General features: G+C 35.7%; 1 protein-coding gene across 10 annotated transcripts in view; it reads left to right on the forward strand.

The window, feature by feature from the left end:
• The window catches only part of NT5C2 (5'-nucleotidase, cytosolic II), a 68,082-nt gene that overhangs the window by 22,461 nt on the left and 19,907 nt on the right, over nt 1-25,714 (forward strand). For 4 of the 10 annotated variants that reach the window (XM_058188697.1, XM_058188695.1, XM_058188700.1 and 1 more), the window contains 3 exons: nt 5,337-5,410; nt 22,488-22,605; nt 25,490-25,585. In XM_058188697.1, coding sequence (XP_058044680.1) covers nt 5,337-5,410; nt 22,488-22,605; nt 25,490-25,585 — 288 coding nt within the window. Of the gene's footprint in view, nt 1-1,646; nt 1,850-2,785; nt 3,148-5,336; nt 5,411-16,449; nt 16,504-22,487; nt 22,606-25,303; nt 25,392-25,489; nt 25,586-25,714 lie in introns of those variants that run through there. The other 6 variants (XM_058188704.1, XM_058188702.1, XM_058188696.1 and 3 more) reach the window with 6 other exon arrangements.

Genomic DNA, 25,714 nt, shown 5'->3' on the forward strand with positions numbered 1-25,714 from the left:
AAAGCTTTGTGGCGCGGCAATGGCAATGGGCGGCCTCACCCTCTCTTCTCCCTGTCCTCCTCCTGCTTGGGGAAAGCGAAAGATTCTGAGCGGTAGTGGTAAGCTCCATGGCGCTGCAATGACAACGGATACAGTTTTCTTCCAGATAAATAATTGATGGGTATTTAGTTATGAGGAAGGTAATGTCTCTTTCAATAATAGAAATTAAAACTATTTTATTTTAACAAGAAAAGAAGTAAAAATATACAGAAAAAATTGGGATAAGAAAATGAAGAGAAAAACCAAGAAATGATATTACAAAAGTTTTTCTTTTGTATTGTTGCTAAACGTAATATTTCAAAAGCAGAAAAAAATTAAGGGGCATAAAAGTGCATTTATCACATTTTTCTTAGAACAATTAGCTGAACTCTGCCTTGTTTATCATTATTTTAGGTAGTAATTTAGCAAATCAAAAACACAACATGCAAAATTTGCAATAATCCTTATATTTTGGTCAACTGTAAGTTCAAAAAGCAGAGGTGAATTTGTGGTATGGAATCATTTCTCAAATGAAGCCACTCAGTTAAACAGAATCTTTATAATTGGCATTATATCTTTGGAAAATACAGCTGATGTGAAAATGCTAAATTTATATAATGTATTCTGTATGTATGGTGTTTGCAATTCATAGCACTTATTTCTTAGGCTAATAATTAATATTTCATATCTGGAAATAGTTCTTGAAATCCACTGTATTTTTTATTTTTATTATTATTATTATTATTATTATTATTATTATTATTATTATTAATAATAATAATAATAATAATAATAATAATAATAATAATAATAATAATTTTGTTAATGAAAGTGCTCACTGGACAATAGGGGGTTATAAAAATTGACTTTATATCCAAGGTGATCACATACCTACAAAACGTATGAAAAGAAAAATCTTAATTGTTAAGTAGCTATAAACAGGCAGGTGCAAAAGTTATCCTCAGGGGAAGGCGAAGAGTATTTCACAAATTTTAGATCTATGACATAAAAGGTACGTGAGTCAGAAAATATGCTTGTGGAATGGCTGGGAATGGGGTTACTCGAGCACTTCATGTAAATACAGATAGTCCTTGACTTACAACCATTTGCTTAGCCACTGTTCAAAGTTATAGTGGTACTGAAAAAGATGATTTGAGATTGGTCTTCGCACTTATGGCCATTGCAGAATCCCTGCGGTCGTGTGCTCAAAATGCAGGCACTTGGCAACCAGCATAATGGTTGCAGTGTCCTGAGCTCAAATGATTGCCATTTATGACCTCTCCAACTGGCTTCCAACAAGCAAAGTTAGTGTAGGAAACTGGATTCACTTAACAACCATGACAGTTTGCTTAACAACTGTGACAAAATAGGTCATAAAATTGGGTACAACTCATTTAATGACTGCCTCCCTTAGCAACAGAAGTTCTGATCCTAATTGTGGTTGTAAGGATTACCTGTATAGTTTTAATAGATTGTTGTAACGGGATATGGTTGGTACAACTAAAGAAAGATTTTTAGATCTTTGATACCTGACTCATCGAGGTGGATTAGGTTAGTTTAAATCAGATTTAAACCCAAGTGACTTAGAATCAGAATTCTCAAGCAATTCCAATTTGCATAAAAATTTTGGAGCTCCCTTCGATATGAGTGATGTTGAATTGGCCATGCCCACCCAGTCACATGATCACTCAGCTACGCCTAGTCATCCAGTCATTAGGGCAGAGAACCGGTTGTTAAATTATTTGAATCCCACCACTGATGGAGCAGGATCATATTCTCCGAGTCTGGAGGACTCGAGTAGAAAAAAGGCAAAATATGTAAGGAGGAAAAGGTACATTTCTGTCTCTTTCCTTACTTTGTATATGTATGTATGTTTGTGTGTGTGCACGTGTATGTGCGCAAGCTTGCATGTACCTTCAAGTCAGTTTTGATTCCTGGGGACTACAAACGTTTCCTTTGCAGCATTTTTCAGAAGGGTTTGCTGTTGCCTGATTTCTAGGGCTAAGAGAAAGAGCCTGGACCCAAATCACCCAACTGCCTTTATATCTAAGCCAGGATTTAGAACTCATGGTCTCCCAGTTTGTAGTCTGATATTTTAATTACCACGACAAATTGGTTCTTCCTTGTAGACTCTCCTACATATTGTTAAAATTACTTGTTTTTGAGATTAGCTGTATGAAGGAAGAAGTTTCCGTAAAATTAGAAGGAACCATATTATTTCTTCCAAATTACCTGGTTGGAACAACCCTTCCAGGGCAGAGAGAACAATTCTTTAATTGTGGTGGTGCGCTTACCACCCCAGATACTGTTCTGTCCAAACAGACTGTTAACTGGTTATGGACTTGAACATGCAATTTCTTCAGTCTCTCTTGTTTTTCAGATGAGACTCCTAAACTCCCAGAAAGAACTCAAATTTTGTGGACTGTTTTATGGTTAATTTCATTTTAATTTACAAACTAATATCTATGTTTATATCTGGAGAATCCTGAGAGGGTACAAAAAAGCCCCACAGCCCTTTTGTAATGATTATGTTGCCAGAGAGCAAACCATCTATCGTGTATGAGAAAGATGAATCATATCTTGTTTATTCAAAGCCAGGATGATATTTGGCAATACTGCCTTTCAGTTGATATCCCAAGGGCTCATGTGGTGCATCATATATTTGCAATATTTCTTCTGTTTATAGTGCCTTTCGTATATTCTGATGGTAGCTGTTGTGTAACTTTTGTCATGTTTAACTGTCTCTCCTCCCTCCTATCTCATTCCACCGTTGTACTTTCTATGCTTCACTGCCAAAACAGGCAGCTTGCCAGGAAATTGTGACTCTTAGAGCTGCATTGAAAGTTAAGGGTAAAACATATAGCCAGAGAGATTCTATTCCAAACGGAGATGTATTGAACAGTAATATTCTTTAACTTATTAAATTAGCTGCAGATCTGTGTTCTCTAGCACGGTCTAAACAGATACGTGGCATCTCCCAGTTTGTTTCAAACATAGTGCTATGCTGAAATCCAGCCAGAAAAAAGAAAAATTGCTTATATATGGGGGAAAGGAGCATTTTAAAAAATAGGTAACGTGGATTTGACAGCTACAAATTTTACAAGAAGAACATCCAAATAAGATGATGAGGTAAGCTTGTTAGAGCAGAAATATGATAGTTTGACCTTAAATGTTAATGGTTTGGAATCCAAATGTTTGTAATTGTAAATTGTCTTGTATTAAGACTAGCTGTTTGGATAGTACTTGAATTTTGGAAGGGAAATCTCTGAGGTTAAAAGCAGTTAATAATGCTCTATCTTCAGATATATTTGTTCATTTTTAAAATATTTACCATGCCTCATAATCCTGTACAAATGAAATGTTACTTTAATCTTCTTTATCTATAAATCTAAAAAGAAAATCTGACTAGTACCTAAAGATACAAAAACTGTTAGTGACTGTACTGTATTTATTTCATTAATGCAGAAAGCAATATTCCACAAGTATGGATTGACTAATTCCTCTGAAATCTTTCAAAAATGTAACTGTAATTTTGTTAACCTTGCCTTATGATAGAATGCATATTTTCAGTACTTTATTCAAAATTTCAATTACATTTTTAAAGCATATTTCCCAAACAATTTGCTTCCTTGGGGTGTATATTTAATAGCAGGGCAATTAAAAAAAATAATGCAAGATCTTCAAAAGATTTTTCTTTAATTTTTGAAAGACACCAGAAATAATTCAATTGCTGAATTGAAACTGCAATTAAATTAGCATTGTTCAAGTTAGTTAATGCATAGCACAATAATCAGAGGAGCCAAGCATCTGACGTTCATGTAGTTAGTGTCATCAACAAATTAAGATCTGAATTTCTCAGAATGATGCACTATTGTCTGGAATAGGCCTTGCAGGAAATATGTACTGAAATCTCTTACAAGGTGAGCAGTGGCTGACTGGTGAATACATCATTGATTTTGGTAGTAAACTGCAGTCAAAAGTATTTCTTATGCTGAATACGTCAATTCTTTTTAATAAATGTCTTGAAGGATAATCGTTAGCTGAAGGATCTAACCAGGAGTGTCAAACTGGCGGTCCACAGGCCAGATGAGTCACACCCAGGCCACGCCAAACCCAGCTCCACAAATGAGAAAAATTTTGTGAAACATCATGTGACAGCAACATGACGCCACGAGTTTGACACCCATGATCTACATTCTTCCTTCATTTCCTCCTTTGTTTTAAGTTTCGGCTTACTCGAAATCTGTACATGAGAGAGTAAGGCCAAGAGGGGAATTAGAGGAAGTCTGTAAGCTCAGGCAAATTAGGTTCAGATAAGTTGCCCAAAGAGATCAGCATTTCTTAAATGCAGTCAGAACCAAGGATAGACAGACATAGACAGTAGAGAATGCAGGGACACGAGAGAGGCAAGTGCATGGAATGACAACATTGTGATGTAATAGTGCACTTACATGCTACTTACAGAATGAAATGTTAAAGGATGAAAGAGAAGTTTATGGAGATTCTCAATCATTCAGGTCATGGTTGTCCCAAAGGTTCTTTTCAAAAGGCAACTGGACTTTTTTGGTTTTTTCCTTGAGTGCCAAAACATTTTTGGACAATGCTAGCTCAGAGATGAGCACTGCCTTCTAAAGTTGGTCACATCTAGTGGGGGTAAAACTTGAAGGGACAACTTTACCTTTACCTTTTATGCATTTATATATTGGTGGAATTAGAGTGTAATTTCTGTGGCATCTTTTAAATCAGTCAGATAAAATTTCAAATGTATTATTTAATAATACAATGAGATAGGCTTGATTTTGAGAATAATTTTAATATTAAACAATTTATGTAATTGTTTGTGGCAAACTATCAATCCACAACCAGTATGCCACCTTCTTGGTATATTGCTTTTATTTTCGTTGAGTTAAAAAAAGAGAGCATTATTTCATCCTTTTTTCTTTATTTTTGATTGATATCTGCAATTTGTGTTAATTCTGTTCATACATATAATATAAATGAAAAATCTGGCTCTCTTAAAAATCTTTTAAAGCCAACTACTGCTGATAGCATCCAGAAATGTTATTACATTTAGGAGATTAGCAGCCCAGTTCTGTACAGTATAAAGTTATTCCCAGATGAGTCTACTGAGTCCAGTGGCATTTGCTCCAAAGTGAATGTGCTCAGGATCACTGTAAATGCATCTTGACCATTTTGTCCTTTGGCATGCTCCCTTAATAACTCTTGGATAGTTAGAAGCATATGTGTTCCTCATGCTGTTTACTCAGATTTCATATCAACAATACTTACTATTGGTTTTCTTACCTTTTTTTTGGCAGGGTTTTTGTGAATAGAAGTCTAGCCATGGAAAAAATAAAGTGCTTTGGATTTGATATGGATTATACTTTAGCTGGTATGTATACAAATCTATGTTTCATAACTGAGCCTTATTGCTAACAAAAGCAAGAATGTCTTACTATATTTTGGAATAGTAAGTGCTTATTTAAGAAACTACTTAAACTTTGTTTAAGCTGTTTATAGAGAAAACTAAAGAACAAACAGCAGTTGACAACATTCTTATCGTTTTGTATAAATCCTGTCCATTTCGTTGAAGAATAAACATTCTAATAAATGAACATAAATCACCCTCACTTCTATCTGCCGTTAATAAATCTTAGTTATTTTTATCCTGAATTACATAGTCTTTAGAGTGGTATTGATAATTATGCTTCTATCAAGGAGTTATTTCTTGTCTCTTTTCTTTGTGGTTGCTCTCTTTTAGAATTGAACAACTAATGTTTCTGTTCCCCCAACTAATGCCAGGCAGAGTTGAGTGAAAAAGTAATTTTTCATGAAGGGACATGTTCCTAGTATTTATGAATAATAGTTCATCTTTATATCTGCTAGCTTCAGCAGAGGATGACCAATTATTCTAAAGCTATTACTGTTGCTTATATCTCCTAATTTCAGTAATATTTGTCTTGACACTCAGTACATCTTGCAACCATTTGCAGTTGGCAAATAAATAAGTGGTTATGCTTTTTAAAGACGTTTAAGTAACTGATAGTAATTAGTGTTTTGCATGTTGTGCACAAAAACTGAGTATTCCATTTTGGAAATTTTAAATCAATTATTAACTTGTTATGGTTATATGCCCAAAGACACACATGTTGTTAAAATAAGCCATTTTCTTTCTTTGATTTTTTTTTGCAAGGAATAAAAACAATTTTAAGTATGCATAGCATTTTAAAGTAACATTTTAGGTTATAAGATTGAAAATACTTATATGTGCCTGGCTCTCTAACTCAATGAAAAATTGCTATGCTATAATGTGCTTCTGTCATGTTGATAATTCTGTATACCCAATGGAAGGAAGTAATTTGAGATGGTTTTGTAATCAGTTGTGTACTGATAGTTAAGAGGTGTAACTTCTCCTGTCTGTGATTCAGAATCCATTGTGGAACTCCAACTCTGATACATAGTTTGGTGATTGAGTAAAGGCACAACATTTTACTAGCATTAGGCCAGGACTTTATTATTATTATTATTTTAGATAGTATCTATAGTGTTTGCCCATATTATAGAAGCAGGGCGTTTAGATTAGGAGTTTGACAGATCTCTTTTGAGAGTCTCTTTTACATTCAATCACTCCAAATCATGGTAAGTGAACATGAGGGTAGGCAATGACGAAAGCCCTGTTTTTGCTACTACTGCAGTTGACTGCATTATTATCCAAGACCTCTTTTTATGTATTTGGGCATGCAATGGTTATAAGTGTGTTAAATGTTACATTTCGGAGACAGAATGTTCCAAGGAATTCTGAAACATTCCATTCTTCCTCTGGACAGTGCTGATTCAGCTGCTCTGGAAATAGTCCTGCAATTGTTTGGAAGTGAAATGTGTTTTCAAGATGCTTCTGGCTTCTAGTATCTTGCTGTTTAACAAGATGGTTGGAACACATATGTCTTTCCAAACTTTAAATAGTTAATTATTTAAATTGATTATTTTAATTTCATTTTTTAAATTTTATTTTAATTGGGTTGATTTTGTTTTCCAGACATAAAAATTGTTAGAAGTAGCTTGTGGTCTAGAAGAAAAACAGAATATTTTTCACATCCCTAACACGTTGCAGCAGTCTTGTGAATAAGCAGTTTATATTTCTAGTTTCTCAATACCTTCAGTTGTAACCATTCATATCACAAGGATATGTCAATTGAATAGGATTGAGTCGAGGACATATTTCATTCAAATTGTAATTACAAAAATCACTGGATTACTGGAATAGTTGCAGAAATGGTCTGAGCAAATGACTGTTATATTCTAAAAGATTAATTGAAATCAATGTACTCATTTCTTCAAAATTTAGGAAATTGCGTCCCCTACATAATTGTTATCTATCCTGTAAATTTTATCTAGATATATTAACACTCAGGAAAAAAAGAAGAAACCATTTTATACTATTCTTTTTTCTTGCTAGACCTTCCTATTTTTTTTATCGTAGGAAGATTACATCTGTTGCCACTTACATTGTGCATATAAGGTAAATAAATGAGATGTAAATATACAACATTGGCATTTTCCTTTCCCCATTTTGAACTATTTAGCTGCTTTATATTGCATTCTGATGGAAGGTTCCTGGTTATTATAGTAATTTTCAATAGACAAATGAGGTTTCTGATATACCATGTTTTTAAGGAACATCCATAGTATGTTTCAGACTATCCTGTTAAAAGCCATTGTACAATTAGTAAAACAAAAATAGATATCTTTTTGGATCTTCCCTTTTTTTCATTTTCCATTGGCTATTCGCCAAATGATCTTGGATGCTATCATCTCTTCTGAATCCATTTTGTATATCTGGAAGTTCTTGTTCCATGTATTATTAAAATCTGTGTTGCAAAATGTTGGGCATTATCTTATTAGGGTGTTAAATTAATGCAATTGTTCATTAGTTAGAACATTCCTTAATATTACCTTTTTATGGTACTCAAATATAATGGATCTTTTTCACGCCCTTGGCCACAGTTGTTTTCCATACTTGTTTGCACAATTATTTTCTGCATCCTGTTATCAGATTTTAGAGTTCTGTTGATATTTTGCCAATTCCTGCAGCACTGAGTTAGCAATATTTTCTAGGGCCAATTTAACTTCAGTTTACAGAATATCTGGTTCTAATTCAGTGATTAAACATAGTAACATATTAGTTAACAAACATTTTGTTTGTATGGATATTTTCAACATTTCTGAAAAAGATAATTGCAAATCCATAAGATATTGGCATTAAGTCATTTTTAATTGCAGTAACTCATTATATATGATCAAATATAAAAACCCAGGAGATGGATAAAAATACGCACATACTTTAAAAGTTATGTACAGAATTCTTGATTTAACTACACTAATTTCAGATAATGTGTTCAATGCAAATTTATAATTTATAATGAACTTATCAGTATGCTTTTGGCTGTTGGCGTATACCGAATACATAGCAACATTAATGGATTTGTGGATATTTTCCAGTACTTGACATACTTTTCACTGAATCCTGAAATTACTTAACTATCTTCTCTCAACTCTGTATTTAGGACATTCTGCCTGCCTATAGCCCAGGAATCCCTTTAGTCCATTTTGTATTGTTCAAGAACGTCTAAAGCCCAGAAAAGCTATTCAGGATGTTCAAGTTAACTGTAAGAGAAGAGGTAGCAGCCTGTAAAGACTAGGAGTCTTTAATTAAACTTAGATAGGGCGTCAAACTTGCGGCCCACAAGCCAGATGTGTCACATGCTGGCCACGCCCACCTCCATTTTAGGGAATGGGGGAAGTCACAATATGTCATGTGTTGACAACATTTCAATGCAAGTTTGACACCCCTGGCTTAGATCATGAAATCACTGTTGATGTCTAGAGGGAAAATAAATATTGACTAGCAAAAGAACAGTGAAGGACTGAGAAACAAAGTAGTTCAAGTAAAGTCATTTTGCATCATTTGCAGAAAAATAACATTGAGCAACTTACTAGCTAGATCTGGACACACAGCAAGTTAATTTGCTTGCAAGCAACTTGTCACAACAAGTTAATTGAGACTCCATTACAATATTGCTGCTTGGGAAAAGGAAGGATATCTTACCAATTTTAGTTATGATTTTTATCAGGATAATTATTGATTATTATATGTGTTCCTGATTTTTTAAAAAATGTAACTTTTGGAATAGAACATGAGGAAAGCTTTCAAATAGAAACATGAATAGAATAGAATAGAATTTTTTATTGGCCAAGTGTGATTGAACACACAAGGAATTTGTCTTGGTGCCTATGCTCTCAGTGTACATAAAATAAAAGATATGTTCATCAAGAATCATAATGTACAACATGATAGTCACAGGGTACAAATAAGCAATCAGGAAACAATATCAATATAAATCATAAAAATACAAGCAACAAAGTTACAGTCATACAGTCATAAATGGGAGAATATGGGTGAGAGGAACGATGAAAAGATTAATAGTAATGTAGACTTAGTAACTAGTTTGACAGTGTTGAGGGAATTATTTGTTTAGCAGAGTGATGGCCTTCGGGAAAAAAATGTTCTTGTGTCTAGTTCTTCTGGTGTGCAGTCATTTTGAGGGTAGGAGTTGAAACAGTTTATGCCCAGGATGCTAGGGGTCTGTAAATATTTTCACATCCCTCTTTTTGATTCGCGCAGTATGCAGGTTCTCAATAGAAGGCAGGTTGGTAATAATTGTTTTTTCTGCAGTTCTAATTATCCTCTGAAGTCTGTGTTTTTCTTGTTGGGTTGCAGAACCAAACCAGACAGTTATAGAGGTGCTGATGACAGACTCAATAATTCCTCTGTAAAATTGGATCAGCAGCTCCTTGGGCAGTTTGAGCTTTCTGAGTTGGCGCAGAAAGAACATTCTTTGTTGTGCTTTTTTGATGACGTTTTTGATGTTAACTGTCCATTTTAGATCTTGCGATATGGCAGAAACTAGAAATTTGAAGGTTTCTACTGTTGATTTTGTGTTGTCTAGTAATGTAAGAAGTGGAAGTATGGAAGGGTTTCTCCTAAAGTCTATCACCATTTCTACGGTTTTGAGTGTGTTCAGTTCCAGATTGTTCCAGTCGCACCACGAGGCTAGTTGTTCAACCTCCCATATGTATATGGATTCATCATTGTCTCGAATGAGACCGATCACTGTTGTGTCATCTGCAAATTTCAGTAGCTTAACAGATGGATCGTTAGCGATGCAGTCATTGGTATATAGAGAGAAGAGAAGTGGGGAGAGCACACAGCCTTGTGGGGCCCCTGTGCTAATTGTATCTGATGTGATTCTGCTTAGTTTCACCTGCTGCTTCCTGTTTGTTAGGAAGCTTATGAGCCACTTCCAAGCGTGTTCAGGTACCTGTAGCTGGTGTATCTTAGTTAGAAGAGTGTCTGGAATGATAGTATTGAATGCTGAACTAAAGTCTACAAAGAGGACCCTTGCGTAGGTCTTTGGAGATTCAAGATGTTGTAGGATGTAATGCAGAGCCATATTAACAGCATCATCTGTTGATCTATTTGCTCAGTATGCAAATTGCAAGGGGTCTAACAGCGGATCCGTGTTGGTTTTCAAGTGGGACAGCACTAGCCTTTCAAAGGTTTTCATGACTACAGATGTTAGAGCAACTGATCTGTAGTCATTCAGTTCCTTGATGGTGGGCTTCTTCGGCACTGGGATGATAGTAGAGTGCTTGAAGCAAGAAGGAACATAGCATGTCTCTAGCGATTTATTGAAGATTTGGGTGAAGATGGGGGGCAATTGGTCAGCAAAGACTTTTAAGCAAGAAGGAGTTATCTTGTCTGGGCCTGGAGCTTTTCCTGGCTTTTGTCTGTGAAAAAGGTCTTGCACTTCCTTTTCTGTGATCACTAGGGGTTGTGAACCCAATGGGATTGGGTCAATTGTAGGGGGCTTGGCTGCTGTTGGTGTGTCTGAGATGGGGGTTGTGGAGATAGGTGTCTGTAGTTTCCTTTCAAACCTGCTGTAAAACACATTCAAATCATCTGCCAGTTGTTGATTTCCTTCAGCCTGGGAAGGAGGTTTGCCGTAGCCGGTGATATTTTTAAGAGTTTTCCACATGTTTGCTGGTTCATTTGTTGAGAACTGATTCTTTAGCTTTTCAGAATAGCTTCTTTTTGCTGCTCTGATCTCGCTTGTTAATACATTTCTGGCCTGATTGTACAGCATTTTATCACCTTTTCTGTAGGCTACCTCTTTGGAACGATGTAGCTGCTTAAGTTTAGCTGTGAACCAAGGTTTGTTGTTACTGTATATTTGCAAGTTTCTTGTCGGTACACATAGGTCTTCACAGAAGCTGACATATGATGTTACAGTATTTGTGAGTTCATCCAGGTCTGCAAAAAGTATCTTCAAAAACATTCCAATCAGTGCAGTCAAAGCAAGCCTGTAGCTTTAACTTTGCCTCCTCAGTCCAAGTCTTCACTGATTTAATTATTGGTTTTGTGGTTTTAAGTCTTTGCCTGTAAGCAGGTACAAGGTGACTCATGCAATGATCAGAGTGTCCTACAGCTGCTCATGGTAAAGACCGATAAGCATCTTTTAGTGTTGTGTAGCAATGGTCTAAAGTATTCTTGCCTCTAGTGGGACAATTGACATGCTGAAAGTATTTTGGTAGCTCTTTCCTTAAGTTTGCCTTGTTTAGATCTCCCAAAATAATAGCCAGTGAATTGGGGTATTTGCCTTCAGCCTCCATAATTTGGTCAGCTAGAGTTCGTAATGCCTTGTTAAACACAGGCTTGTGGTGGGACATAAACAGCAATCAAAAGAAATGAGAAAAATTCACGAGACGAATAGTATAGTTTGCAGTTGATAATTAATGTCTCTAGGTTTTTGTCACAGAATTTATATATTATAATTATATCCTGAGACCAGCTGTTGTTGATATATAAGCAAAAGCCTCCTCCTTTCTTTTTACCAGATGTTTCTGCAATTCTGTCTGATCATTGAATCTGAAACCCTGGGATATGCAGGCTGCTATCTTCAATTGATTCATTTAACCAGGTTTCAGAAAAGCATAGGGCTGCTGAATTGTAAAAATCAGAATTGTATCTGTTTAAAAGGAGAATTTCATCCATTTTATTAGCAAGTGAATGTATGTTGGTTAGGAAAATTGAAGGCAGAGGAGTTTTATTTCTCCTGTTCCTTAAGCGGTTTAAAATTCCCATCCTTTTACCTCTCTTCCTCTGTTTCCTCCATTTGGTTTTTTTGGTAATCCATGGCTCTGGGGAAATTGTTTCTTCCTGTGTTAAAATCTCCTCCACATTTGTAAACACAGGGTGAGATCACAGAAAGCTGTTCCTTAAAGAAACATTGCTTAATTTTTAGCAAATGGTCTCCTGAATATAAACTCTGCAGTGAGTCGCAGAGAATAAATTTTTTATTAAAAAATAAAAAAATCATTAGAGAGCATTTCACTGAGGCAGTCTTTGGCGGTGCCATCTTGGATCATCCAAATATCAATATTTAAATATATGTGTGTTAAATCAAAACATGTGGCATATGATAGAAATAACAGGAGTGTGTTGTTCTTTTGGGGGGGGGTATACTGTTATAGTACTGGCCATCTGTAGAAGGATAGAGTCATGATAGATGAAGTTCTTATTGCAAATAAAAATAAGTCTAGAACAAATGGATAAAATCCTCTATATAAAGAGAAGAGCCTGCAATAATACAGTTTAATTATCCTTGTGACTTGCTTTTTAGCCATAATGGCTCATGGTGATTTATACATAAATTTTATTTATTTTATTTAAACTTCACCTTTATTATTTATAGATAACCCAAAGGGGCAAACATATCTACTCTTTCTTCCTCCAATTTTCCCACAACAACCCTGTGAGGCGAGTTGGGCTGACAGAGAGTGAGTGGCCCAAAATCAGCTATATTTCATATGTAACAGTTCAGATGTAGCATCAAAATTGAATGATAGATTTTGGCAGAAAAAAGATAAAGTTGGAGTTAAAATCTGAGAAATGAAGGAATTTTTAAAATTTGGAGTTAGTTGAAATAGAAACACAATCCTGAATGTAGCAATGCCAGGAAAAGAGAAGAATATGTAAAATGTTTAATCTTTAAAAGATTAAAAAATATTTAATCTTTGCCATGGTGTCTGTTAGCAATATTGAATAGTCTTCCAGGAGACCTCTTGCTAACCTTTTCAATATTATATTAGGAAAAAAGAATTATGCTGTGGAAAACAGCCACTTCTTTTTGCCAGATTTTGATAGTATATTACAAAGGAATGCTAGAGACCAAATGCAGTCCATCAGTTAAGGGTTGTTGCTATTAAACTTAGCAGAGTCTGGTAAAAGCAGAAACTTTACTGAACGTGGTTGCCAGATTTTGTTTCAACAGAAATATTATTTCACATTTGTGTGATTAATACTGATACTGAAGTTTCTCTTTGCTGCAGTTAAAAGGAGATAGGAATTGCTTTTGAGAGGGGACGGATATGTATAGAATGTGCTTGTTTTCACAGCTGGCTTCTAATTTTTATAGCAAGGTTAAAGAAGAGTCATCATTCCTTCTGCAGTAGCTAAAATAGCAAGAAGCATCTTCTGTAATTAAATGTTCTAAGTTTATGTATATTCTTGCATATATAGTCACACAAGCAGCATATTTGAGTTTTATCAATGGAGTTGCTCTTATGTTTAGAAATATGGAAATATCTCAGTTATAATGTACTTCTTAGATCAGTGGTTCCCAACCTTTTCTTGTTTGAGGCACAACCTTTTCTTGTTTGAGGCACCCTTGGAAAGCCTTTCAAAAGTTCCCGGCACCCTTATAAGGAAATAGATATTTAAAATCTCCGTAGCTCAAAAGTTCCCGGCACCCTCAAAAGATCTCACGGCACCCCTTAGTGCCGCGGCACACTGGTTGGGAACCACTGTCTTAGATGAATTTTAGTAACTTACAACATGCAGCTCATCACACGTTTACTCAGAAATGATGCACAATCACTACACTAGTCTAGCTAATTAGGCTTGGCTTATCTGTATCAGGTGATCCTTTCTTTCAAAGGTAAATATTTATGAAAGCTATTAGTTCATCTTCCCATTTCTCTTCTCTGTCAGCATTTATCAATATACTTCTGCATTTATAAGAAATATAAAGAGGTGAGCTGCTTCTTTAGTCATGTTTGACACTATTGTCCTTTATGGCCACCACTCTGAGTGGGCATTCTAAGTCCCTATGACCATAGGTTCCTAGATCCCTTTCCAACCATATTGCTAAAAACCAGAAGCACATTTTCCTCAATTATGAGAAAAAAACAACAAGAACTATTGTGAAAGCCACCAGATCTTACAATTTTAAAATAAAAAACTCCCAAACTTTCCAAATGGGACCTGCCTATTTTGCATAAAGTGTATCCCTATTGCAACTCTTACTCTTTCCAGAAATGTTTTGTCATCAGTCACCAATCCTGAGCTTCATAATTTTTTATTCTCAATATTATTTATTTAGTGAATGGCATATCATACCTGGACTAGCAGTATTAACATTTCATCTAGATTAGTAAAATGCAATAAAATATAAACATTAAAAATATCTAGGTTCAAATACCAATGTCTAGGCCATCTAACCACTGAAGTACAGCATTGTATATATTAAAACATCAGATACTGGACTAGTATATATCCTGTTTTTATGTGATCTGTAGTTTGACATGGGACCCCGCAGTCACACTGAGGGGAGGATACTGTGCCTCATTAATACAGAAAGTCTCTGCAGATGCCATGTGAAGTGTGAATCATATTCAGAATTGTCCATTGCTGGCATGGTAGTTCAAAGCCTCCTTTTTTGTGGAGCCAGTTATATATCTTCCTATGTCAGGGCATTCAGCCACCCCTTGGCTTTCCATTGGGAATCACTGTTAAAGTTGGGCAGATGATGTGCAAGTGTCAGGGTTTTTTTCTGGATTTCAGTCTTCAGGCTGATAAATGAGAAAGGTCGGAATGCATCGGTAAGAGTGAGTTGTTCATAATTTTTTGTGTATTCTGAATTTATTTTGCTTGATACTTCCATAGGTTTTTGCAATCTATTAACATTTCTTCATGTAACATAACACAACTGAATACACTTAAAACTAGAGATGAGAATGGATTTTAGGAGGAGCCCTTCTATTTTACCACCTCTTACCATATTCAACAGCACAGTATCAACAGCAGAGTCCTTCAAATTTTTGGGTTCTTTAATGTCCCAGGACTTGAAATGGATATTTAACATTGGAACCACCATTAAAGAGAAAAGAACAAAGAATGTTCTTCTTGTATCAATTCAGGAAGTTAAAACTGCCCCAGGAGCTGTTGATACACTTTTACAGAGGAATTATTGAGTCTGCCATATGTAGTTCTATAACTGTCTGGTACAGCAATCAAACAGGACAAGTACCAATTCCAATGGATAGTTAAGACTGTGGAAAGAATAATTGCAACCAGCTTGCCTTCATAGAAGACCTGTATATTATCCGGGTCAGAAGGAGGGCTGAGAAAATAACTGTAGACCTCTCACATCCTGGACACAAACTGTTTCAGCTCCTTTTTTCAGGAGGGTGCTATAAGGTATTGCATGCCAAGACAACTAGACACAGGGACAGTTTTTTCCTTTGTGCCGTCACTCTGCTAAACACCTAATTCTCCCACTGCTGTCTAATGTGTTTATGTATTTACTCAAGTAGCATGACTGTAACATTATTATTATTATTATTATCCTTATTATCCCCTCCTATTGGTATGATTATGATTTTCATTATTCTGCTGCTTTTTTGCATGTACAATGAGAGATTCTGCACCGGAGACAGTTTCCTTGTGTATTTAATCACACTAGGCCAAATAAAATATTCTATTCTGCTCTATTTCAATATTTATTGTAGCATTTGTCTCAATAAATAGATGTATTATTTTCTTTCAGAATCCTAAGTATTATATATGCAGTGCTATTCTCTTTCCTTCCAATGTGCACTAAACTGGCTTTTGTGGTAGAGGAAATGGAAAAAAGTCAATTATTTTAAGTAAGCCAGGTCATATACAGCAAACAATGACCTCAAGTTGATAAGTTAATGTATTATTATACATTCTATGTTGCTGCTGGAGTAACATTACATATTGCAGTCAAAGATCTAATTTTTTAAAAAAAATCTTCATAGGAGCATAATTCATACAAACACATTACCCCTTTTGTGCTAAAGCCTCCTGCAAATTTTCTGTGTTTGAATCTAAGAGCGTTTTGTCGTTTGAATATGGGATCTTGCCTATAGATCAGCAAATGTAAACTATGTGTCACTGGCTGGTTTTTTGATTGTCCTCAAGCCAGTACCTCAAGCAAGCATACTGGTGTTAATACATCACCACTGCTCTATTTTTTTAAAGTCAGTTTGATTCTTTCTTTTTGACAGGAGAGTCCAGTGTAACTCCTTCAAGACTGGAGTGACACTCTGCATCTGCCTCATGTGAGTTAAAATCTTGGCAGCAGTATATTGTGCTAGGTGGAGCGGCTGCAGATTTTTTTTTCTCCCCACAAAGGCTATTAATGTGGCTTCTGTGCCTGTCTTAACAAGTAACCCTAGCATGCATGAAAGTCCTGTATATATTTTAATATATAGCTTTCTGTGCTTTGGGATTCTGTTATGATTTCAAAAGGAAGTTGCATTCTTTAAATGGTTAAAATAGTTTTGAACACAGTGCATTTTACTGAACATTGCATTTAATAGTTATCGGATCTGAAGATGCTGACAACTGGATTGTGTTCTCAGCTTTGCTCCATTTCCCAAATCACCCCTCGCTAATCTGAAATTAAATCTGTTGCCTTGACTGATGATTTCAGTGTATCTCTTGATAGGCTTGTGGACTTACTGCACCATTGATTATACGTAGCAGTATCTACTTCTTTGCCAGGTGGGATTTCCTCATCAAGGTTTTCCGCAGTTTTCTTAGTAAGATTTCAGGCATGGTCTCCTATTGCCTACTTCCTAGGGCTGAGAGAAGTGACTGGTCGAAGCTGACTCAGCTGGCATAGACAGGCAGGCAGGCAGGCAGGCAGGCAGGCAGGCAGACAGGATTTCTATACAGACAGATAATAAATTAATTTCTGTGTATTTCAGAGGTAGGTTGCCAGAAAAGAGAAGCAGAGAGCATTGGTCTCTTCTGCCTTCCAACTTTTGTGATTTTTTTTGAAAAAAATACATTGATAAAATAAACATGTATTGATCTGGATTGATAGAGGACCCTGAAAATGGTGTTTCATGGATAAGAGATTTTAAACTCCTACCTTAAGTTTTTTTAAAAAATTGCACAATAAATGCAAATGATTACTTAAATAGCTAAGTGCATTAAATGGCTTAAATTGTCCAATTTCGCTTTAGGATTTAATATTCTGTTGAAGCATTTGGGTTTGGAATCTTAATAGGTTTCCTAGTACAGTACATATGCAGAAACTTATAAACTATTATTGAACAAATAGCTGTATTTAATATTAAATGCTTATGTTTTAAAAAGCATACCCAAATAACTGAATTAGACATGTATTCATTGATCTATTTTACTAGAGCTTTTCCTAGTGCTCAGTGAACTTCATATTATAATGGTGAAACAACATATGCATTAAATTGGTGAATATTAATATGATGGGCCAGTATATCTCCATGATGCAATTAATTTATATAAAGCTCTCGGTACAAATAATGCTTTTCAGAGTAATAGCATAAAGTCAGATCCGTGCAATAAAATTGTAATCTAAAGTTGAGTCAAAGAAAGCAATGGAGAAAGATGGTGGTGGAAAATAGAAGTGAGGATAAACAAGGAACAGATGTAAATTTATATAAACCTGATTTCAGAATGCAATAAGAACTTAATTTTTCTTTCTGGGGGAAAAAGTGAGACTTAAGAAAGCAGCTTGCACCCGTTTCTTAGAAATTGTGTAAAGCTATAATTTGGGTAGCTTTTAAATGAGAGCTGTGTTGTTGTACATCCTTGTGTGTTATGTGCAGAGTATGTGAGGTCGTACAAACCCCAAAGCCTTCCATGGGAATAATACATATGGTTGTAAAAAATGGATGGAAAGAGATACTTGGCTACGGTCACTTCATAAATTGATGCATTGCATCAGATTTGATCTATGAATTTCAGCTTGCATCTGTGCTTTCTTTTTGGCTCCATTTTGTGGAAAAAGTCTAAGTCATGTGGTACTAACTGCTACAATCACCAGCTCTTCACTCTTAATCCCGCGATTTGCTATTCTTATGGCAGACTTTAATTATGGCATTGGAGTTAATTTTCGTTTACTTTTTGGTAGCCAATTGTGGAGTTAGGCATCTGTGTTTGATGAGGCTAAATGATACAAAGGAAATTGGGTTCTTTCATGTACATTGAGATTTTTCTTTTTGTTTCTTTATGCTAGCCCATTTAGGGCCTATGTTAAAAATATTTTATCTGCAAATGATTGAAACTGCTGGAAAATACTTGTTGTCCAATGTGCTCTGCAAAACGACCTAATGATGATAATGAGAATTTTCGCTCTCAAAATGGAACCAGTTTTCAGCATTTGTTCCATAAGCAATGTGGCTAAAGGATTTTTGTAAGCTATAGGCTATATTTATTCTTGATTTGCTATTTTATCCCTTTTGAGAACAAAACTCAAATACTTTTTTCCTCTATGTTTTGATGTAATATGTGTTATAAAAAACCTAACTTGCTGGTCTTTACTGTAAGTTTTCTATTAAGTCTATTTTCCCCCCGAAGTCTATAGCACAAAATATCTTTCATACAAGTGCTTTAGAAAAAAAACAGTGATGAAATTCCATGGAGAGAGACTTGAACCCTGAAAACGACATCAAGTTATCAAAGGAAGGTAGAGAAATGGATGGTTTGTGTCAAACATCACTATTTTGCTCTTCACTTTGTGACGCCAAGGTTTAATTTGAATTGAAGATTGATTTGTCTGATTAATCAACTTCACCAAAACAGATATAGGACTGTTTACACTATTGGGCCACATATGAATCTAGAGCCGTGCCTAGAGCATAGTAGTCATGATGTTATCACGGGATATTTTCTCATTTTCCTAGATAATCCCAGTTAGGTTTTACAAAAACAAGCAAGGTTGGCTAGTTGTTGCCTTCTGTTGCAAACTGCAACTCCTCATCACAAATATTATATCTGACTAGTTGTAGATATCATGCATCTTTCAGAAAAAATAGCTCTAGTTATACATGTTCAGTCTGTGAAACAGTTCACTGTTTAGACAGCATGGTACATCATGTCTTATAAATATCAAAGGGCACTTTTGATTGTTTTGGGGCACCTAAAAATTACCTGGATAATTACTAAGAGTTTCCCAATGTTTCCAAGATTTTACACCTTTCTTGATTTGGGCAAATAGAAATACTACATTGCTTCAATATAATAAATGCAATATTAGGGATCAATTGGCTTTCCATTATGGAATTGACAAGAGACTGTGATCCTTAACAGAGCATCTGTAGTATATTACTTTTAGGGTTCTTTCCCTTTATAGTTGTATGGAGATTGGGGGAGTATTGCTGGGTATTTGCAGTACTCAATAAGGGCTACTTTAGCGAGTTTCTCGCATATTATGAATTTATCGCATATTATCATTTATTCTGTTTTACTGAATGTTTTTCACAGCCAGTTGTTCCGTTTCCTCCAAAAACCTCTAGTTTCAGTTACGTTTTTATACAGCTTGGTTATACATGCATACTCTGGTCAAATTTATAATATGGTCTGATGGAATATATACAATGTTTTTCATAATACATGTATTTATCTGTTGAAGTTATTTTGGGATGCTAGAAAGAACTGTTTTTTCTTAGAATTGACAATTTGTGAATTCATGTACTTGCTGTCTATATATCTCTGCTGTAAGAACTGCTGTTATCAAAATCTTTGGATAATGTGTGCTTTTCTATACATCAAATAAGAAGGCCAGTTGGCATAATACTATATACTGAAATAATGTACAGTCAGTTATGTATTATTACTAGAAACAGACATGATCATAGAAAAAGAAGAAGCTAAAGGGCTCTGGAACTTTCAAATTCAAACAGAAGGGTACATGCTACATAACACCCCAAACTTAACAATTGTCAATGAGAAAGTTAAAAATGACTGGATGTGACAATACCTGGAGACAGCAGAATAGAAGAGACATAACTGGAGAAAATCACAAATTACAAAGACCTGCAAATAGAAGTTGAATGACTATGGAAAAGGAAGCAAAGATAGTATCAGTAGTAATGGGTGCTTTAAGCACAATGCCAAAACACCTGAAGCACCATTAAACACCATTGCCATTGACAAAATCACTATCAGTCAATTGCAAAAGGCAGCTTTATTTGTAGCAGCTTATATCCTGCGACTGTCACATCCTCTATCATGTCCTCTCATTCTGCTGGAAGGAGGGCGGGAGGGTGGACGGCTTGGTGGCATTTAACACATGTTTTTGCTTTTGCATATCTCTACTGCAGAGATATGCTTGAGAATTAGGGAGAGGGATTGTCTTTGGAGACAGAGCACACTCCCTCCCAGCTGGTTCCAGCTTGGTTCCAAGGCCATCATGTTCTGAGAATGAATTGTTATCTGCCTAGCACCTCCATATTTTCAAAACAACTTTTCAGTATCACATTAGCTACTGGTGGACTGGTCGGGAGGCGGGGGTTGGGTTTGGGGAAACGGAAGAATTACTTTGTGCTTTGTGTGGGACTATCAGATTCCGCCTGACTTTACTGCAACCACTTTCTCTCAGTAAAAGTTCTTTTGATTCAACTTAATGGAGTCAACAGTTTTGTTTTCTTTTAACACCAAGAAAAAACAACATTTCTCTATCATAGGAAGGACTTGGAAAGTGGGTAAAAATGCCAATTTCAAACTAAACATCTGCCTGACTGTGCAACCAATCATAAATAATATGAAGAATAGAATGACACACGGCAAGGCAAATACATGGCCAGTACATTAAAAAAAATAGCAGGCAAAGCAGATATTAACAAGACCCTGGCAATGTCTAAGAGCAGAAAAATTGAAGAAAGACAAATCTGGAAGCCTTAAAAACAAATGGATACAGAACTATAAGTGAGGAGGCAGCAATGAACAGAAAATGCCGCCTCTGCAAAGAAGCTGGAGAAACAGTGGGCCATCTAGTTAGTTGCTGCAAGAAGATCTCACAGATTGACTACAAACAATGACACAACAAAGTAGCAACAATGGTGTATTGAAAGATCTATAAGAAATATAATTTACCTGCTTTTAAGAACTGGTGGGACCATAGAATTGAGAAAGTCATAGAAAAGGAAGAAACTGCAACATAACACCCCAGACTTAACAATTGTTGATATCAAAGTTAAAAAAAAGTCTGGATAGTGGACATGGCAATTCCTGGAAACAGCTGAATAAAAGACAAAGAACTGGAGAAGCTAACAAAATACAAAGACCTACAAATAGAATTATTATGGAAAAGAAAGCAAAGGTAGTACCAACGGTATTAGGCGCTTTGGATGCAATCCCAAAACAACTAGACCACCACTTGAACACCATTGGCACTGACAAATTCACCTTTACTCAATTGCAAAAGGCAACTTTATTCAGAACAGCTTGCATTATTCGATGATACCTCACCATCAGACATCAACATCTAGCTATCCTAGGTCCTTGGGAAGGACTCAGTGGATGAATAAAAATGCCAAATTCAGTATAAACATCTGGATGGTTGTGCAACCAACCATAATAGATTATTAAACATGTGTGCCATTCAACTCAACAATTCTGGGTGGCTCACAATAAACACATTACAACAAAATCATTAAAGGTAAAATATGGCAAGGAGAACAGTCCAGAAGAAATATTTATTTATTTTTATTTATTTATTTATTTATTCGTCATAACAATATAACAATATATATATACAAGCGTTTCATAAAGGGTTATATAATATATGAACGTATATAAGAGGAGAAACGAGGAACTAAAAACATATATAAACATAGGGGAAGAAACAGTAGGACAGGAACGGTAGGCACGCAAGTGCTCTTATGCACGCCCCTTAAATAAACAAAGGGTCTCACCCTTCCTTGCCAAAGACCTGGGTTTTCACAGGTCTTCTAAACAACAGCGAAGAGGGGACCATCTGGATCTCAGGGGGAACCTCATTCCAGAAGGCAGGCAATGCTACAGAGAAAGCTTGTATCCAAAGTTCTGATAGATATCAAGACTCCCAGATTAGGCACCAACCTTGAAGGGCAAAGAAATACTTTACAATCAATAGAGTTACGGAAGTATAATGCCTCAGTCATTGCTTTATGTCTGCTGAACTGTCTATAAAGACTGGTAAAATTAATGAAATTTTTCTGATTTGCTTAGATGTGACATCTCTCTTGCTATCTCTTTTGTATTTTCTCATTGGAATCTTCTCATCTTATCACAGTGTATAAATCACCAGAATATGAATCCCTTGGATTTGACTTAACAGTTGAACGGTTAGTTTCAATTGGATATCCTCAAGAGCTGCTTAGTTTTGTCTATGATCCTACATTCCCTACCAGGTAAATAATTGTAATTTAAAGTTGTATTTGTTCTGTACAGTTTAAGTGGTACTTTTAAGCTTAAGGTGCTATAGTTCATATATGGTAAACTGCATATGTATCTTGAAAATTTAAGTTTATTTATTATCAGATAATGTGTTTTAAAATACAAATAAATAGAAGAGAACTGCAGAGCAGATAGGGATAAATATTCCTCTAGACTAATGTTTTGCCATTTTATAAAAGTCAAGTTTAATTTATGACAACTAAATGACTACTATTCACAAAATCATTTGGGGATAATATTCATGGGTATTCCAGAAATTTTGATGATCTGTGCATTTTCTTAAGGTGTTTTCTTGAGTGTATCGGGACTGCCACATTTTGCACATTTCTCTCAGACAATTCTTTGTGCTATGTTAGAGACTTGAAGTTGCTTGCGGCTTTGGGAAGAACTTAGTGGGACTGAAAGCATCATGGTTGGCCATCTGACAGGGATACTATAATTCAGTAGTAGTTTCTGGCATTGGTCAGGAATAGGATTAGAAAATCTTCAAAGACCCTTCCAATCCTTTATATCAGGGGTCTCCAACCTTGGCAACTTTAAGTCTGGAGGACTTCAACTCCCAGAATTCCCCAGCCAGCTTTGCTGGCTAGGGGACTCTGGGAGTTGAAGTCCTCCAGGCTTAAAGTTGCCGAGTTTGGAGACCCCTGCTTTATATTATGTAATTCTGTGAACCTTTCCCTGAATCTTTGGCAACATTGTTAGAACGTATAATGTGTTTAGTAAAAGTAGGTAGTGAGGGAGGCCTTTTTATAAAATGTATATTTTTTAAAAGCTTCACATTTCGATACTTTTTATTAGGCTCACTTCTTTAATTTTTAATGATGATTTATGTAAAACCTTTGAGATGCTGTTTAATGGGGAAATATTCCCTGATAAAAATATGGTAGAAAAATTCTTACAGCACATAGTATACAAGAATAAATAAGGGACTCAAGCCTTAATCATGAGAAAGTGAAAAAAAAAAAGACAAATCTATTTGTCCACATTGTTTTTCCCCAGTGAATACTTTACATTTTTCTAAGAAGCATCTAAAGTTTCACAGTATAATGTGGGCAAAGATTACAATCTAGATTCTAGACTCATTGTGAATCACTTATATCAGCGGTCCCAACCTTTTGGACTCCAGGGACTGGTTCCGGGAAGGGCGTTTTTTCTGCGTACCGGGTGTGTGTGGTTTCGTGCACTGCCTGGATCCCACACATTCATGGATGGGTTTTCATTTGCTTGCCCAGCCCAGTTCCTGGCAGGCAGTAGACTGGTGCCGGTCTATGGCCCAAGAGTTGGGGATCCCTGAATTACACCATTCCTATACTATCTCTATGTGAAGTCCACTTGCATTTGGTCAAGCCATGTACTTCTGCTATTGGCATCAGAATAAACAGTCATGGTTCAAATCAGCAGTATGCATTTAGTTTTTAAGCTTATTTCCAAATGTATTTGGATTTCTCCTTACTGATTACAGAATGAAAATTTTAGCTGTTGTAGTTTATTATAATTTCTTAGTTTGGTTGTTGTGAGCTGCTCAGAGGTGTTGAAAGGCAGTATGCAACTTTAATAAATTATTATTATTATTAGGTCTGGTTATTAACTCCTTGTTCTCTCAGACCTGGAGACAAACTACACATTGCAGAAAATATGCTCCACTCTACTTTCTTGAACCACAGTCTCATCTTTCTCTCAGTATTGTTGACTTAACATAAAAATTAAACTCTTTATACCTTGAACATTCTATGCCTATCTTTCTACAGCAACTATTGATGTAGAGCGGGGTCTGAGAAATGCACTATAGGATAATGTCACATCATGGGTAAGGAAAAACCATGACACATTAATGGGAAGAAAAGAGACCCATAAAGCACATTAAATGAATTGGCAATGAAGAGAAAAAAAGAATAGACAATCCGAAGTCTTAATTTATAGCCACACCCAATGTAGCAGTTTACTTTTTTTTCAGATATCCAGCCTCTTTTTCAAGCATTGTTCAGCCAATTGAGGCTACTTTGATAGCAGAATTTAATAGAGGGATAAATGGGGGGAAGGGATAGATAATTATCAAGCAGAGGAAGCATTATACATACCTCAACTGTGTGCCTCATTGATTGTCTAAATTCAATATATTGTCTTTCAATGTAACTAGGACACTATTGCACTGAAACATAAAAAGTTCATAGTTATGGGTACTTTGACTTTATAACTTGCTTTAATGAAAGCCCTCCTGGTAAGCTGCTAGCATCTAATATTTCATTGAGATAGTTTAGTGTTTATATAACACTTAAATGTGTACTGCAACTTCCTAAAGCAAGTTGTAGGAAAACGTCAATGAACGTTGACCCACAGGGTCCCTCTTATTCTTCTAAATGGCCAGACATTAGCATAGGGTGTGGCAACTTTTGTTTAATAGTACATATGGTTAGCTTCAAATAAACCAAACTTCAAAAAACTATTTCTCAAGCTGGGCTTGTTAGAACTAATAAAAATGTTAACCACAATTTTGGGTTAAGTCTAGCAAACTGTAGTGAAATTCTGAGAAGTAAATGCTGCCAAAATTGTTCTGGCAAAGTACCTTGCTGTTAAGATAAATGAACTAATTATAAGCAAATAGATTAATTGTACATTTAAACCAGGCAATGCAGACTATTTTTTCCTCTGCAGCTAAACAAAAGTTCAATGGGACTCTATCATCAGTGTCCTCCTTAGGGTCAGATTCTAATTTGGACAGAACGTGATAGAACTGGCTCAGGTATGCCATTCCAACAGACTATCTTTCAAAGTCTTGCTGTTCATCATTGCTTATTATGAAATGCTGACATCCATCCTTGCATTTCTTTTCTTTAATAGAGGCCTGGTATTTGATTCTCTTTATGGAAACCTGTTAAAAGTTGATGCCTATGGGAACATCCTAGTGTGTGCACATGGCTTTAACTTTATGAGAGGGTAAGTGATGCAAATATTGGTGATCTTATGCACAGCTGGGATATATTCTGTTGCACATGGTGTAGAGTCTCGTTGTGACTTTGAGGTTTGTTAGTTTCTGACAGAAATTATCTTCCTGTTTTTTCCTAT

Source organism: Ahaetulla prasina, chromosome 6, assembly GCF_028640845.1.
Source record: "Ahaetulla prasina isolate Xishuangbanna chromosome 6, ASM2864084v1, whole genome shotgun sequence".
NCBI classification, from domain to species: domain Eukaryota; kingdom Metazoa; phylum Chordata; class Lepidosauria; order Squamata; family Colubridae; genus Ahaetulla; species Ahaetulla prasina.